General features: G+C 47.9%; 2 protein-coding genes across 4 annotated transcripts in view; one reads left to right on the forward strand and one right to left on the reverse strand.

Moving 5' to 3' along the window:
- The first annotated feature begins 391 nt into the window (after positions 1-391).
- On the forward strand, positions 392-1,657 carry Scgb1b30 (secretoglobin, family 1B, member 30). The gene is made up of 3 exons (NM_001100859.1): positions 392-453; positions 570-757; positions 1,507-1,657. The coding sequence occupies exons 1-3, from the start codon at positions 393-395 to the stop codon at positions 1,534-1,536; spliced, it is 279 nt and encodes a 92-aa protein (NP_001094329.1). The 5' UTR covers position 392; the 3' UTR covers positions 1,537-1,657.
- Positions 1,658-14,095: 12,438 nt separating this feature from the next.
- Positions 14,096-17,371, reverse strand: part of Wtip (WT1 interacting protein) — a 33,719-nt gene continuing 30,443 nt past the window's right edge. For all 3 annotated transcript variants that reach the window (NM_001400841.1, XM_063266515.1, XM_017590047.3), the window contains one exon: positions 14,096-14,771. In NM_001400841.1, coding sequence (NP_001387770.1) covers positions 14,631-14,771 — 141 coding nt within the window. In that variant the 3' untranslated portion in view covers positions 14,096-14,630. The remainder of the gene's footprint in view (positions 14,772-17,371) is intronic.

Raw genomic sequence — 17,371 nt, forward strand, 5'->3', positions numbered from 1 at the left:
GGCTTGTCTAAACACTGACTGTGCATAAAGCTCTTAAATAAACATTGAGGTACCCAGTGAGACAGGGTGACACAGGCCTCACTCTGGAGGTCCAATAAGAAGCCATTTGACCCTCACTCTAGTCATCCTTTCTTTTGGCCGTCACATGACATGTGACCTTAAGAAGATCACTAAGAAGGGGACCAACCTGAGCCAGGTTCTTGACCAGGATCTTATCCTCTAGCCAAAATACACACCTCCCCCTGACACAAACACACAGCCTCAGGATGTTCCAGGACATGTCCTGGGAGGGGCCTGGAGAGGCTCACACAGGGCCCCTCCCTGACCACTGAGCTTCCCAGGGCAGTTATAAAAGCGGACCAAGCTAGACAGGAGCACCTGACACCATTACCATGAAGCTCGCTGGTGCTCTGGTGCTGCTCGGGGCTGCCCTGCTCCTGACTTCAGGGGGAGGTGGGTATTACTGTGTGGGGGTCAGGCCCTCTGGGCTCTCTCACCCTCTCTCCTCAGGGGAAGAGAGTTCTGATTCGTGTCTTTCAAGGGAGGGTCGCCTTGTCTTTCTGTTCCAGACTGTGGCCTTTGCCCAGCTATGCAAACGAAAGTTGACCTATTACTTCATGGGACCGTAGACGACTATGTAGCCTATGTGGAACAATACAAAGATAACCCTGCCATACTGGCAAATGCTGAGAGCATCAAGCAATGTGTCGACAGCAAGTTGACAAAGGAAGACAAGGATCATGCAACCAGTTTGGTCGTGAGTCCCTGTGTGTCTGGCGAGGGGCGGGGCTTGTGCTTCTCCCCAACACTGAAGCTTCTCTGTGAATCCGGAAATGGGACACACCTGATGGAGGATGTCAGGAGGATGCCTGAGCCCGGCATGGCTGCTCAGCTCAGCCAAGCCAGACTAGATCCCAGCCGGAGTGGACTCTCCATCAGCCTTTTCTGGCCTAGCCTCCCAAGTCTAGTCACACAGGCACAGGGCCTGGCACCCTTCTCCAGCCTGGGCCTTTATCCTAACTTTTCCAGTGCCAAAACACTCACCTGTGTCCTTGTTCTCTGCACCTCCAAAGCCATTGTGTAGATGCCATGCCTGGGACATTCAAGAAGAGAATTGAAGTGAACCCCCTCTTGTCCCTTTAACTGGTAGGATAAGTCATTGCCTCAGCTGCAGATATCTGAGGGTCACCACGATCATGTGACAGGAGTCAGTTCCCTTGTGGGGCCCCAGCTGTCCACAGGCTCACATGGAGCTCTGTCACCTCCTCCCCATTCTCCCACTTGTACCTATGGTGTCCCACAAGATGGCTCCTCCCATCTGGCTAGATTGGAGGCTCTTTACAAAGCTTGTCTCAACCGGCTGGGGACAAGGCTTCCTGGTCCTGGTCAGACCCATGAGCAATTACAAACTGGCTGCAGGTCCTCCCAGGAGGTGTCCCTATGCCTGGTCAGTGGGCCATGAGGGCTCCTTTACCTCTGAGGCCTCACCTGGCTTTCTCTTTGCAGGAAAAAATAAAAGCCAGCCCGTTGTGTTGATGGGTATGTCTTTGACCACAAGGAAGCCACTTACCAGCTTCTCTGCATAGATGCAGCAATCGCTACTCCTTCCCCCCAGGTGTCTAAAAACAGGAATCCAACAATAAAAGCCTTGCAATTCACAGCGGAGCCTGGATTTTTGGATTCAAGCTTGTGTCTGATGGGGTTGAAGGATATTGCAGGGACAATCAGTGGGACTTTGATGTGCCACTGATCAGTTGTGGTGCTGCCAAAATGCCCTGCAGAATGCATTGGAGAATGCTAAGAGACCATAGTCACTACACCAGAGTCTCTGTCACCGTCATCAGACAGGGTCCACAGGGCACATACATGACCTCCCAGACTGAACTCCCCAGCATCATGGAACGGAGTAGGGCCAGGGAGACCGAGGGTCTGCTGAGGACCACACAAGCTCTAAATAGCAGAATCTGTCCCTGCTCTCCAGGGTTTAGGACATGTGCCAATTCGTCAATGTGTGTGTATCACAAAACATCTCTGGGCCTCTGTGTCCTATCTAGGAGACAAAAATAAAACTACCTTCCTCCGAGGCTTTCATGAGGCTTCCTGCCCCTCACAGAGAACAGTTCATCCTGGAACTCCATGTGGAACCTGGCCTGAGCCAGAACTCAGTTTATCCTAATATCAGCTACCCCGTTCTGAACCCAGTTACCTCCCCATCAGGTGTTACAAAGAGTAGGCACTCAGGGTCCTAGAACTTCAGGACCTGTCCTGTGGCTCTGCTCTGTGGCCATGGCCAGAAGTTCTTTCCTACACCAGTTGCCAAATAGTTGCCCTGTGGCCAGTCCTCAGGTCATGGTCCTTACTGCACCATCAATGATCCATGTCCTTACATGGATCCCAGGCTTCACAACACCAGGCAAACGCAGAAGTGTGTGTGTGTGTGTGTGTGTGTGTGTGTGTGTGTGTGTGTGTGTGTGTGTATTCATTCATTGTAGGCTCTCTCATTATAGGGCATGCTCTGACAAGAGTAAAGTGTACTATTCTTTTACATAAGGCTGTGATAAAATAACCAAAGCTAAGTATTTTAGAGAAAATTCTCATCATTTTGAAGGCTTTAGGTTCAAAGTCCTGCAGCCTTGTTTTTTACCCTCTGTTGAGGGGCCCCTCACCAGCATGGAGACAGAAAATGGCACTGTTCTCATGGACAAGTCAGAGTGTGGTTGGTCTCCAGCTCTCGTACAGAGTGGCCTTCTGAGCCAGCCCATAGCATTTTTCCCTTCCCAGGGCAACACCCCAGACCTTTCCAGCTGTCTCCCACTTCTGCATGACACCATCTCTCACGTTACCACACTGGGGACTTAGTTTTCAGCATATGAATTCTTAGGGTACACAAGGAAACCAGATTCAAACCAAATAGCACAGGAGGCCATCTTGTATAGACTGAGGCCTGATGTCCGTGACCCCGGCCTTCAACTCACCAATGTCTAGCCAAAGCTTGCTTCTGAAGCAAGGTTGCCTGCCTCTCTCGGAACTAAGGGTGGTCTAGGGACTATGAGGATCTGTGACCTAACTCTCCTCAATACACATGTAGGACACAGGAGGCTATCCTACCTTGTTTTTTTCCAAAGATTTTTAAAAATTCAAAAACAGAGCTTCTCCATCTGTTGCACAGCTCAGCACACAGCATGGGCAGGCTTTGGACTTAATCAAAGCACTACAAAAACTAAGAATCCTAAGCTGCCCGGGAGATTGGCACCAGATGGATTGGGTAGGCCTGGTCTTAAGCAGATAGTGTCTTAACCCTCCATGAGCCTGCTGGTGTCATATGTGGAAGCTCAAAGTCTGAGTAGGACAAGAGTGACAGACAGCGTGTGCTCCCTAGGACACAGGTGCTCCCCTCCCACACAGTTCTTTGGGGACCTGCTCCAGAGTGACATCACCTACTCTCCCTTGGCCTTCTTGGTTTCTTTCTTCAGCCCATAAAGTCAGAGCCACCTGGGGTCAGAAGGAATCAGGATTATACGGCCTTCCAGATCTTTCTATGTCTGACATCCAAGCCAACATACTAAGCTACCTGCAGACTGTGCAGTACACTCTACGCTGCCAGCTTTGTGAGCTGTCACCCATGCTGGGGTGTTAGTGTTGCAGCTGTCTTTGAGTCATTTCTGCTCCTGTAAGTAACCCCTCACCCTCACCCCTGGAAGCAGCCCCAGTAGAACTCACCGGGTCACCAATTGGACTTCTATGGTGTCTGTACTTTGGCCACTGATTCCCTATCTGGAATGAATAGATCCTCGTTTACATTTCCCAGGAGTAATGTCACACAATAGCCGTCGAGATGCCTTGGCGACCAAAAAGGTCCTTGCCGCCCAAACCGACCTGAATTTGATCCCCAGGCACCATATAGTGGAAGGAGAGCCTTGGCGTGTGCACGCTGTCACGCACAGACTCATACACATACATACGCATTCAAACAATATTTGTAAATGTAATAAAAATGCAAAGTGAACGAGGCGACGTGTGGAATGCACACATTTAATTCAGGCACTTGGGAGGCAGAGGCAGGCAGACCCCTCTGAAAGTTCAAGGCCGGCATGGTCTACACTGTGAATACCAGAACATCCAGAGCTCCAAAAGTATAACAGCTTCCTCCAAGATTGAACTATTCCAGCCTGCAGGAAGTTCCTTAAGCAGGAAGGTAAACAACTGAAAATAGCTCTAGAAAGTCCCTGAAGCAGATTCAGTATGCCAGAGTAAGCAAGAAAAACAGAGTCGAACAGCTGAGCTGCCTGCATGCTGTAAGGTACTCTCCAGGTTCCCAGCTTTGTGGTAATGATGGAGCTGGGGTGGGCCCTGGTGGTGTCTCTGTCTTTGAGTCAGTTCTGCTCCTGCAAGTAACCCCTAGTCCCATAAGTAACCCCAATAAAACTCATGGGTTCACCAAGTCCGATTTCCATACTTTGGTCTGTCATAGGTCCTCTATCTGAGGTGAATAGACATTGTGTGCTGTGTCTCCCCGGGAAAGGTTTTGTCACACAACAACTACATAGTGAAATTCTGACTAAGCAAACAAATAAGTGAGAGCTCAAGGAGACAGTTTGCATGTCCATGTTCATAACCTAACTGTTAATAGGCACAAAAATAGAGCACTAACTTAACCCGACGACCTTGCAGAGGACGGGGGTTTGGCTACCATCACCCACAAGGCAGCTCACAGGCACGCTGGTCATACACAGGGAAACAAACACACACACACACACACAAAAACTGAATATGAATTAATCTTTTTTTTTTCAAAATGGAGAAAGAAGCATTGCCTGCCCCTGGCAGGACATCAGGCTAAGCGCAATGAACCAGTCGGAGGAGGCTTGGCTTGTTCAGCTCCTGTGAGTGAAATCACTGGATTTGTGGTTCTCTCCACTGCGTGTCAAACACCTGACAGAGACAGCTTAGAGAGGGAAAGGTTCATCCGGCCTCCACCTCCAAAAGTGTCAGTCTAACATAGCAAGGGGTGGCATGGTGGGACGGCAGTCAGAGTGATGGTAGATCAGGGAGCAGCAAAGGGAGCATGCTGGTACTTTCTGCTTCGCTCCCTTTCCCCTTCAGGCTCCCACCCTACAGGATGATGTCTCCCACTACATGCTGGCCCTTCTATGCTCAGCTAACCCTCCTTGAAAATGTCCTTACAGATGCATTCAGAGATGTGCCTCTTCCTAAGTGACTCTAAATGAAGTCAAGTTGACAAGTGAAGTCAGGCCATCAGCCTTGAAGGAGGCATGAGGAGCTGCTGAGGGAACAAAACGTCCACTGTGCAAACTAAAAAGTCTCTAGAGGTCTGGAGAGTTGGCTCAGTGGTTAAGAGCACTGCCTGCTCTCTCTCAGAAGACCCAGGATTGATTCCCACCACCACGTGGTATCTGTAACTCAGTTCCAGGGGATCTGACACCCTATTCTGATCTCCACGGGAATCACACATGCATGTGACTTACAGACACACATGCAGGCAAACTATCTATATGCATAAAATAAAAATACTTTAAAAAAAAAAGGTGTCTAGGGGCCACATGCTTTAGTCCTAGCAGAAGCAGGAGGATATCTTTGAACATGATGATAGCTCACAGAATCTGGGGACCTAGAGCACACTGCATAGCCCTTTGTCTTTTGTACACACAACTATATCCTGTTTGTCACACTTCAGTTAGCAGGACGCAAAACTGCAGAAGCCAGAAAGCAAAGTCAGCACATTCAGGGACTTTCCTGAAATTATGGATCAGGTCTTTGACGGATCGGGTCTTTGATGGATTGAGTCTTTGTTCCCATTTTGGTGGGTGCTTGGGCCCATGTGCTATTTTAAGGTCAGAATGGTGTCTCTAACATGGCTGATGTTGTGCTAAGGTCTGAGACTTGTTACAATGGATTCTAGGAACCAAACTCAGATCCTCTACAAGGCACACTACATGTTCTTTTGCTGTTGTTTTTTGTTTTTTAAGTAATGGTTTCTCTGTGTAGCCCTGGATGTCCTGGTAGTCACTCTGTAGACCAGGCTACCCTCAAACTCAAGAAATCTGCCTGCCTCTGCCTCCCGAGCGCTGTGATTAAAGGTCTGTGCCACCACTGCCCAGTGAATAGTGGGTCTCTGAGAAAGAGAACCCCTTAGGCCGCTGTGGGTGACAGCACGGTCTTTGCCTCTGTCGCTGCTACCACATGGGTCCTCATGTACTCTCTGCATTTTGTGCAGGATCTTGTAGACAAATGTCCTCTGATTTCAGTCTGCCCTCAGGTTATGTGATATCCAGGGGCTGTGTGATCCTGGTCTAGAAACCACCTGCTTCAAAGCAACTCTCAAGAGTCAGGCTATGTCCAAATTCTCCAGGACGTTCTTGCAAGAACTTGCTCAGATTTTAGTGAAGAAATGCAAACAGTGGGTGAACGTTAACTCTGATCTGTGCGCAGACATCAATCCTTCCTCCAGGCTAACTGCCTCTGAGCCACTACTGGCACAGTTCTGTAACTCCCACACAAACATGGAGTTCTGAAAGGCTCAAGACCTCTCCACCTTCCTTCCTCAGTATGTCCCGCCATGCTGGAGTCAGTCAAGGACTCCAACTCTTATCATTTCCCCTCCCCACCCACCACTGGACTACTATGCTTGGCCCAGGTGGTTAGAATATGCTTGGTCCAGGGAGTGGCACTATTAGGAGGCATGGCCTTGTCAGAGGAAGTGTGTCACTTTGGGGCTGGGCTTTGAGGCCCTCCCTTAGCTGCCTGCACGTCAGGCCCATCCCAGCAGCCCTCAGATCCGGGTGTGGAACTCTCAGCTCCTTTTCTCCAGCACTATGTCTGCCTGCACACTGCCATACTTCCCTCTATGATGACAAAGAGCTGACTCTGAACCTGTAAGCCAGCCCCAATTAAGTGCTTTCCTTTATAGAAGTTGCCTTGGTCACAGTGTCTCTTCACAGCAGTAAAACCCTAACTAAGACAGAAGTTGGTACAGAGAGTAGTGTATTGCTGTGCTAGGCCTGACCATGTTTTTGTTTGGAAGAATGTGGATTTTGGGACTTTGGATTTGGAAAGCCATGAAATGCTTTGAGTGGGACTTAATGGGCTCTCCTATTGGGAATATGGAAGACATTAGAGCTGAGGGTGATTTGAACTCTGTCGATCCTTCTTATGATGTTTTGATGAAGAATGTGGCTGCTTTTTGCCCTTGTCTAAAGAGACCACCTGAGGCTAAGATAAAGGGGTTTATATTCATTGCATTGACAAAGGAAATCTCAAAAAAAGCCCAGCACGCGGGCTGCAGAGGTGGCTCAGCGGTTAAGAGCACTGACTGCTCTTCCAGAGCTCGAGTTCAATTCCCAGTAACCACATGGTGACTCACAGCCATCTGTAATGGGATCTGATGCCCTCTTCTGGTGTGTTATAAGGCAATGACAGTGTACTTACATAAAACAAATAAATAAATCTTAAAAAAAAAAAAAAAGCCCAGCATAGACTTTGTTCTCTGGTTTACTCTCATGAAGAGTATTTTGAGCAAGCATAGCAAGCTTAGAAAGAAAAATAAAATAAAATAAAACAATAGTTCAAAGAATAAAGGGGCACCAGAAAGTGGAGTGAGTTAAATCCTATGTTTAAGAATATGAAATGGGGGTTGGGGATTTAGCTCAGCAGTAGAGCACTTGCCTAGGAAGCGCAGGGCCCTGGGTTCGGTCCCCAGCTCCGAAAAAAAGAACCAAAAAAAAAAAAAAAAAAAAAGAATATGAAATGGAATTAAGAGTGCTGACCTCAGGGGAAGGTCCCCACCCAGCTAAACTTATACATTTACAGTTGTACAAGGCAGAGTTATATCACGTTAAGCCTTATTATGACCTGGTTATTGTTTTTATTTGGACATAAGGAGATATGATTGTGCGTCAAACTGGGATGGACTGATGTGGAAACATAAGGGTCCTTTGGGAAGTCAGTTGTGTCAGATGGTGTTTTGCTGGGGCAAGCACATGAAGGAGTGTTTTCTGAAGTGGACACAGGTGAAAGACTAAGGCTGACTTGTAAAGGAATGTTTAGCTGAAGCAGACACAGGAGAAAGGATGTTCTGCGCAAGTAAACACGTAAAAGGACACGTGATGAAGTGTCCTTTGCTAACAACACGCATGTATTGGTCCGCCTTGCCCTGTGCAGCTGAGCTGCATTTGTCGGGACTCCATTGAGAGAACCAAAACACTTCTGGTGCTGGGCTGCAGTTTCTTCTGCTTCCACAGACTCAGGCTGATGGCAGAGTGATATCAACTGAGACAGACACTCGTGCAGAGGATACTTGGAGGACACTTGATGTTCAGAGGGAGTATAAACAGGACTCAATGGACAGTGATGGGGACAGAGCTGGGACTGTTTACAGAGCTAACTGTGCAATGCTTGTTGGTCTCGTGTCTTCAGTGAGAGGGGCTCAGCAGAGAACTTCTCCTGGCATTCCTCCTGGTTCCTCCTGCTGACTCAAGCTGAGGTTGAGGCCTGGCTGTCTCTGCTAGCTCGGGTCACCGCTGTTGTGTAGCCCCAACTTTACTGCACTGGATTGCTGGTGCATCCATGAAGTGTTTGCTGGTGGATGGAGCTGCCTGCTGACCTGTGAACTCAACTGCTGATTTCCAGACAGCACAGAGGGGAGCTGCTCCAAAGAACCATTTCTAAACAGGTCCACTTCTACCATATCCCTTCTTTTCCATTACCTCTGGTGGGTGGTGGACTAAAAGGGAGGTTAAAGCATTCAAGAACCATCATTAAAAATGAGGTTTGAAAAAATAAAGTTTATCCTTTATAAAAGTTGCCTTGCAACCAACAGATTGGGAAAAGATCTTTACCAATCCTATATCTGAAAGAGGGCTAATATCCAAACTATACAAAGAACTCAAGAAGTTAGGCTCCAGAGAGCCAAATAACCCCATTTAAAAAAATGGGATACAGAGCTAAACAAAGAATTCACAGCTGAGGAATGTCCAATGGCTGAGAAGCACCTAAAGAAACGTTCAACATCCTTATTCATCGGAAATACAAATCAAAACAACCCTGAGATTCCACCTCACACCAGTCAGAATGGCTCAGATCAAAAACTCAGGCAACAGCAGATGCTGGTGAGGATGTGGAGAAAGAGGAACACTCCTCCATTGTTGGTGGGATTGCAGACTGGTCCAACCATTCTGGAAATCAGTCTGGAGTTTCCTCAGAAAATTGGACATTGAACTACCTGAGGACCCAGCTATACCTCTCTTGGGCATATACCCAAAAGATGCCCCAACATATAAAAAAGACACGTGCTCCACTATGTTCATAGCAGCCTTATTTATAATAGCCAGGAGCTAGAAATAACCCAGATGCCCTTCAACAGAGGAATGGATACAGAAAATGTGGTACATCTACACAGTGGAGTATTACTCAACTATCAAAAACAATGACTTCATGAAATTCAAAGGCAAATGGATGGAACTGGAAAATATCATCCTGAGTGAGGTAACCCAATCAGAAAAACACATGGTATGCACACATTGGTAAGTGGATATTAGCCCAAATGCTCAAATTACCCAAGATCAATGCACAGACCACATGAAACTCAAGAAGGATGACCAAAATGCGAATGCTTCACTCCTTCTTTAAAAGGGGGAACAAGAATACCCTTGGGAGGGAATAGGGAGGCATAGTTTAAAACAGAGGCAGAAGGAACACCCATTCAGAGCCTGCCCCACATGTGGCCCATACATATACAGCCACCGAAACTAGATAAGATGGATGAAGCTAAGAAGTGCATGCTGACAGGAACCGGATATAGATCGCTCCTGAGAGACACAGCCAGAATACAGCAAATACAGAGGCGAATGCCAGCAGCAAACCACTGAACTGAGAACAGGACCCCTGTTGAAGGAATCAGAGAAAGGACTGAAAGAGCTTGAAGGGACTTGAGACCCCATATGAACAACAATGTCAACCAACCAGAGCTCCCAGGGACTAAACCACTACCCAAAGACTATACATGGACTGACCCAGGGCTCCAACTGCATATGTAGCAGTAAATAGCCTTGTTGGGGCACCAGTGGAAGATGAAGTCCTTGGTCCTACCAAAATTGGATCCCCAGTGTAGGGGATTGGGGGGTAGTAATGGAGGATGGATGGGGAGGAGAACACTCATATAGAAGGGGAGGGATTAGGGGGCAGATGGACAGGAAACTGGGAAATGGAATAACATTTGAAATGTAAATAAGAAATACCCAATTTAATAAAATGGAAAAAAATAAATAAAAGTTGCCTTGGGAGCTTGCAACCCCATAAGAACAACAATGCCAACCAACCAGAGCTTCCAGGGACTAAACCACTACCCGAAGACTATACATGGACTGACCCTGGGCTCCAACTGCATATGTAGCAGTAAATAGCCTTATTGGGGTACCAGTGGAAGATTAAGTCCTTGGTGCTGCCAAGGTTGGAATCCCAGTGCAGAGAAATATGGGGGGAGGGGGGTAAGGGGCATGGATGGGGGGGGACCCATATGGGGGAGAGGGAGGGGAGGGGAGCTTATGGACAGGAAACCGGGAAATGGAATAACATTTGAAATGTAAGTAAAGAAATATATCTAATTAAAAAAAAAGTTGCCTTGGCCATGGTGTCTGTTCACAGCAATAAAACCCTAAGGCAAGCCTTCCCATCCTCCGTATGCCTCTAGTTATGAATGGGGTGGATCACAGCCATCATTATGCCATTAATGTATATATCAAAATGCCAGCCTGTACCTTAACTATAGCAACTAAAATGGTCAGACTCAATGGTGCGTGCCTGTAGTCCCAGCTTCTTGGAATTCTTGTAGCTGTGGCCCAGACCTTAGTAGGCCCCGAGACCTTGTCACAGCTGACTCCATGATGGACCATTCAGGCTATAAAACTCAGCACCGGGACAGCACCACCTGCCAAAACTAAAACCAAGACCTGACCCATCAAAGTCTATAGTTATGCAAACGTCTCTGAATGTACTGACCTTGCTTTGTCTTCTGTAGCTCTGCTTCTGGCTAACGTTTCTTATTAACTGAAGTATGTCAACCCATCATATGGTTTTTCTGCTTTAAAAGCTCACCTAGAGAAAGGCTCGGGGCTATACTGGGATCTGAAGACCCAGCAGAGTCACTGACTAGTTAATAAAAACCTTATTGGCTTAAACCCATGTCCAAGCAGGCTTCTCTGGTAGATACCCCAGAGACAAGAGAACTGCTTAGCCAGGAGCCTGAGGCCAGCCTGGGAATCATAGTGAATGAAGCCCGGTCCCAAAAAGAAAGAATCCCAGGATTCAAGAGGAAGAGGTAGGAGGATGGAACTCTGGGTCAAAAACAAACCTTGTCTATATAGCGAGGTCCAGACATCCACAGATGCATAGCAAAACCCTGTCAAAGATAAAAGAAGGAAGAAGAGAGAGAAAAAAGAAATGAATCCCTGGGCATGCTGACACACGTCTTTAATCTCAGCTCTTAGGGAGGCAGAGGCAGGTGCATCTCTGAGTTACAGACCAAGAGGACACAACCAGGCTGTGCTTGAGACAGAGAGAGAGAGAGCAAGCAAGCGAGTGCTGGATGGTGGTGGCACATGTCTTTAAAGCTAGCACTAGGGAGGCAGAGGCAGGCAGACCTCTGTGTTTGAGGCCAGCCTGGTCTACAGAGGGAGTTCCAGGATAGCCAGGGCTACACAGAGAAACCCGTCTCAAACAAAACAAAACACAATGAAAAGAAAAGAAAAGAAACACTCATGTCTCCTTTACTCTGCTTCTCAGCTGTTCATGCACGTGTATCCAATTTTTAGAATGGTACTTGTAGGGCTGGCCAGATGCCTCGGGAGATAAAGGTGTTTGCCACCAAGCCTCACGATCCGAGTTTAATCCCAGGATCCACGATAGGAGAAAACTGACGCCTCAAAAGAGAACTCTGCTTCCAGCTGCCTTGTCCTCGGTCGTATCTGCACAGGCGTCAGCCTCTGGTCACTCCCCTTCCCTGAGGAGACAGCACACTCCGGCAGCACTGCTGGCGATACTTTGTAGCTTCCCCACTAATTTTTCCAGAGATCAAGAGAGTGCTGTGTGGTGCCTCCTAGATTGGCAGCATGCACACCAAAGCACACAAGGGCCCTCCCGCACATAAGATGAAGACATACAAATGTCATTTCAAACGGAAACAGGAGCTGGAGACATGGCTCAGTGGTTAGCAGACAACCTGGGTTCACCCATCTGTAACTCCAGCGGATGACACTTCTGACCTGCACGGACACCTGCACGAACACACGCATACCCATATACAGACGCACACGTCTACACAGAACTTAATGAAAAATAACTTAAAAAAAAAAACACAAGCTATAGTAATCCTCAACCACATAGTGGGTTTGAGGCTTTCCTGGGCTACATAAGACCCTGTCTCATGAGATAGATGGTAGATTGGATAGATAGACAGACAGACAAGCAACAGGCAAAGTTCTACTGAGAAGGGAAACAAAGACCAGTGTACCTGGTCAGTGGCACCTTCTGCTCTCACTACTGTGACTGTCCCAGTCAGAGGTGGCAAACCTCGGTTAAGTGCATCCTGACAGCTGCACATGCGCGCGTGCCTGTAATCTCAACACTTGGAAGACGGAGGCAGGAGGACTGTGAGGTCAACATTAGCTTGGGCTAATAGGGAGACACTGTCTCTACAAACTAACAAACAAAAGATGTCCCACATGAGGACACCATGGGGCTCTGAGCTGGCAAGATCCACACTTGCATCTGACTTCAACACTAACAAAGCCCTGACTGGGACCCACACGGCCTGGAACATGGCCATTCTTCTGGCCCATGTCCAAACTCTGGTAGAAAGCACACATACGTGTGCACGTGTGCATGTGTGCGCACGCACACACACACACACCCCTAGATTCTGATGATGGTGTCAGCCGGGGGTCACAACTGGGACAGTTTCCCACTTGTCTTTTATTTCAACATTTTATGGAATTTAAAGATTAACTGTGGGTTGTGCTGAGAGACAGGTTTCTCTGTTTAGTCCAGACTGGCCTTGAACTCAGACTGCCTCTGCCTCCTTGCTGTGCCACCACCACCAGACTCATTTCTACATTTTTCAATCAAGATGAAGAACCATAAAAGGGGACCCTTGGTTTCCCCGGTAACACTACACTAGTACTTCGGCCTGCCAAATGATCCCACAGACAGAAAAGTAATCCATCGCTCCAGAGGCCCTTACAGGAGGCTCAGAAATTACAGGCTACCCTGGGTTACTACAAAGGGAGACCCTGACTCAAAGGGAATAAACAAACAAGTAACAAAAGCAACAGAGCAGCCACACAGAGCCAGCAGCACCACCGCTGACCGAGGATTCCGACAACAGCACTCAGGCAGGACAGGTGCTGACGCATCCCTGCCACGGCCATTTGGGAAGCACGGGTTCCATGCCATCACTGACCAGCTGCCAACCAGGGCTCAGGGAGCGGTCACGCCAGAGAAAGTCTAATTTATATCTCATGAGGGTCCCTTTCTGTAAGACTCTTGACACAGCCCCATACTGAAATCTGTGGGCAGATTCTACAAAAACAGTTAAAACTACAAAGTTCTTACCACCTAAACTTAGATGACAGGCAATTCACCTAGGATCCTCTCCCTCTCCCTCTCCCTCTCCCTCTCTCACACACACACACACACACACACACACACACACACACACACACACACACACACACACTTTATTAAACTCTTTAATAGTGATAGAAAAATGGTCAGAGCAACAGCTAAGTCTCTACAGCTGATAGTTCCCTCAAGTCTCTCGCTTTCCGTCCTCTGCCCTCTCGACTGCTCCCGTCTGTCTGCCTCTACCCCTTCTCCAGGCCCTCAGTCCCCTCCCTTTCCCTGAATAAACCCCTTTATACCAGCTCTGTTACATGGCATGATTTCTCAGGGGACACCTTGGCATGGGCCCACCAGGTACCCCACTCACCCCACTCCCTGCCGATTATATTTCATAACACTAGCTACACGGTACACGACTGTTTCCATGACCAAGTCTGCTGTAAATGAGAAATAACCACCGTGGTCCAAGTTCTAGAAGAAAACTATATTCTTTTAAAGAAAATGCAAACATCCTCCAGAAGGGAAAAACTTAATTTAAGTCAAATCATATGCTTTGGTAGTGAGCCTGATACAGTGTGCACCGATGCTCCCTGGCAAGGTCACAGAGAGCCCCCCTCACCCCCTCTCTGCTCCGGGGTCTTCTGAGGCTGGGGACACTAGAAAAGCACCCCAAGCCAGGATCCAGAGAGTAGGAGAATTCAGCTGAAAATAGCCATCAAGGCCAATCGTGGTCTTTCCCAGGTTGTCAGTGCTCCCTGGCTCTGTGGTCCCCCACCATCTATCTCTAAGGCCCTCCGATCTCTGCCGTGGGAGCTGAGACCAGGCGGAGAAGGTAGTCCACGGTGCGGGTGTCCTGGAATCCAGCAGGGGGAGTGACTTGAGGCACAGAAGGTGAATAAATAGAAACTGCTTCTTGGTTGCGGGGGTCCGGCCCCCGCGGAAGGGACAGCAGCGGGGGAGGGGGAGTGTGGGTCACTCCTCTCTCTGAAGGCTGCTTTTCAGAGCTCAGTCACATGCACAGCAGGCGAGGGAAGTGGACCCTGTCCAAGGCGCCTCAGGTGGCAACGACGGCAGAGCAGGTGACCTTCCAGGGGGTAGCAGCGGCGTCCCTCCTCCCCACTCAGCTGCATCCCACAGTCCTGCAGAAGAAAAACACACAACTCTAAAATCCAGCAAGCAGGTATGGTGGCTGGGAAAGGGCAGGGGTGGGTAGTAACTGTGGGCTCAGCCTAATAAGCTATTGTGGGTTTTTTCCTTTGTTTTTGAAACAGGATCTCTCTATATCTGTCTATTCTGGAATTCACTGTGTAGATCAGGCTGGCCTCCAACTCACAGAAATCCACCTGCCTCTGCCTCCCGACTGCTGGGATTAAAGGTGGCACAACTGTGCCCAGCTTCACAAGCTATGGTTTTTAAGAACAAGGTGTGTGGAGATGAGGAATTGCTGGAACATTGGCTCAGCGCTAAGAACTTGCTCACAACCAATGAACACCATAGCTCATACCCTTGTACCCACAGAACAAGCTAGACTCTCACCAACTCCAACTCCAGTTCTGATCTGTTCTCCACACATAGAGGCCTGGATACCACCCCACACATGCGCACGCACGCACACACACACACACACACACACACACACACACACACATAAAACTTTAAAATCCTTAATAATGATTAGAAAAAATTAACAAAGCAACAGCTAACAGCCAGGTGTGGTAGCACATCTGTAACCCCAGCACTTCAGTGGCAGAAACAGAAGCAGAAATTCAAGTTCCAGGCCAGCCATTGCTATATAGCAAGACGGTGTCTCAAAGGACAAAATTCCCAGCACATTTATCAGACTGTGACCCCAGGAGGCTGAAGTAGGAGACTGGCTTTGAGTCCAGCCTGGATTATCAAAATAATCCAAAGGCTGGAGATCTCGCTCAGCAATAGAGTGCCTACAGCACATGCAGGATCTGTGCCCAGTGCAGATACACAGGGGGGAGTTCTAAGACAGCCAGGGCGACACGGTGAGACCCTACTCAGAAAAACCAAAGAACCGAGAAAATGGACGCTTGGCCCCTTGTCCATGGAGGAAGTGGTTGAGAAATTAAAGAGATTTTTGGGTCCTTGGGCGTATGTCTTCAATGGGTCTCGGGAACTTTGGGCTCTTTCTTTTCATATAGAGTTATTTGTGTGAGTATGCTATGGCATGCCTGTGTAGGTCAGAGGTCAACTTGCAGAAATCACTTGTCTCTTTTTCCACGTGGGTCCAAGGGATTAAACTCAAATCCTAAGACTTAGTAGCTCTGGTGGTTTGAATAGGTTTGGCCCCATAGATTCATTCATGTATTTGAATATATGGGCACAGTGAGTGGCCCTACTAGGAGATGTGGCCTTACTGGAGTAGATGTGGCCTTGTTGGAGGAAGTGTGTCACTGTGTAGGCAGGTTTTGACGTCTCCTATGCTCAGGCTCCATCCAGTACGTTTGGATCAAGATGTAGAACTCTCAGCTCCTTCTCCAGCACGGCGTCACCCTGGACACTGCCAAGATTCCCCCATGATGATAATGGACTAAACCTTTGAAACTGTAAGCCAGCCCCAATTAAATGCTTGCCTTTGTAAGAGTTGCCTTGGTCATGGTGTCTCTTCACAGTAATGAAAACCCTAACTAAGTTGGTACCAGGGACTGGGGTACTGCTATGTTAGGCCTGACCATGCTTTTGTTTGGAAGAATATGGATTTTGGGACTATGGATACGGAAAGCAATGGAATGTTTTAAATGGGGCTTAATGGGCCATCCTAGTGGGAATATGGGAGACAATGGTGCTGAGGGTGGTCTGAACTCTGCAGAACTGGCTTAAAAGGTTGCAGTGGAGAATGTCAGCATGCAGCCTAGAGATCATTCTTGTGATATTTTGGTGAAGAATGTGGCTGCTTTTTACCCTTGTCTGAAGAGTGCCGGAGGCTAAAATCAAGAGATTTAGATTAACTGCATTAGGGAAGGAAGTCTCAAAACAGCCTAGCATAGACTCTGTCCTGTGGGTCATTCTTTTTTTTTTTTTTTTTTTTCCTCCGGAGCTAGGGACCGAACCCAGGGCCTTGTGCTTGCTAGGCAAGCACTCTACCGCTGAGCTAAATCCCCAACCCCCTGTGGGTCATTCTTACAAAGAGCATTTTGATGAAGAATAGCAAGCATAGAAAAGAAAATACAAAATGTATGGTTCAAGTATTAAAGGGTGCTAGGAAGTAGAATGGAGCTGAACACTGTGTTCAAGGAGAGAAAAAACAGATTAAGGGACCTCAGAGCAAGACCCCGTCCTCCTAAGCTAGTTGTTGAGGGACAGTTATATCATGTTAGGCATTATTATTGCCTGGTTGTTGTTCATTCAGACATAAGGAGATGTGACTGTGTATCAAATTGACAAGGGATGGATTGTGATGGCTCTATCTGGAGTGAACTACAACTCAGAGATGGTAGTACACACCTTTAATCCCAGGAGACAGAGGCAAGCAGATCTCTCATTTCAATGCTAGCCTGGGACAGAGCAAATTCCAGGTAAAGAAAAGCCTAGGTCAAGCGTGATGGTATGCATCTTTAATCCCAGCACTCAGGCAACAGACCATGCAGATCTCTGAATAAGGTGAAATAGAACAAGAAACTGTTCCAGCCCCCAGAAAGTAGCAGAACCTGGCAGCTTCAGCCACCTGGCTTTGGCTTTAGAGATAAGAGAAGAAGGGGTTACTGGGACAATT

This window comes from Rattus norvegicus, chromosome 1, assembly GCF_036323735.1.
Source record: "Rattus norvegicus strain BN/NHsdMcwi chromosome 1, GRCr8, whole genome shotgun sequence".
In the NCBI taxonomy this organism is placed as follows: domain Eukaryota; kingdom Metazoa; phylum Chordata; class Mammalia; order Rodentia; family Muridae; genus Rattus; species Rattus norvegicus.

What these genes read in the sequence shown, in the direction of transcription:
- Scgb1b30 (NM_001100859.1), top strand. Translation starts at nt 393, where the DNA reads ATGAAGCTCGCTGGTGCTCTGGTGCTGCTCGGGGCTGCCCTGCTCCTG. An exon ending in GCTCCTGACTTCAGGGGGAG is followed by an intron (nt 454 to 569) that starts GTGGGTATTACT and finishes TTTCTGTTCCAG; the next exon opens with ACTGTGGCCTTTGCCCAGCT. An exon ending in ATCATGCAACCAGTTTGGTC is followed by an intron (nt 758 to 1,506) that starts GTGAGTCCCTGT and finishes TTCTCTTTGCAG; the next exon opens with GAAAAAATAAAAGCCAGCCC.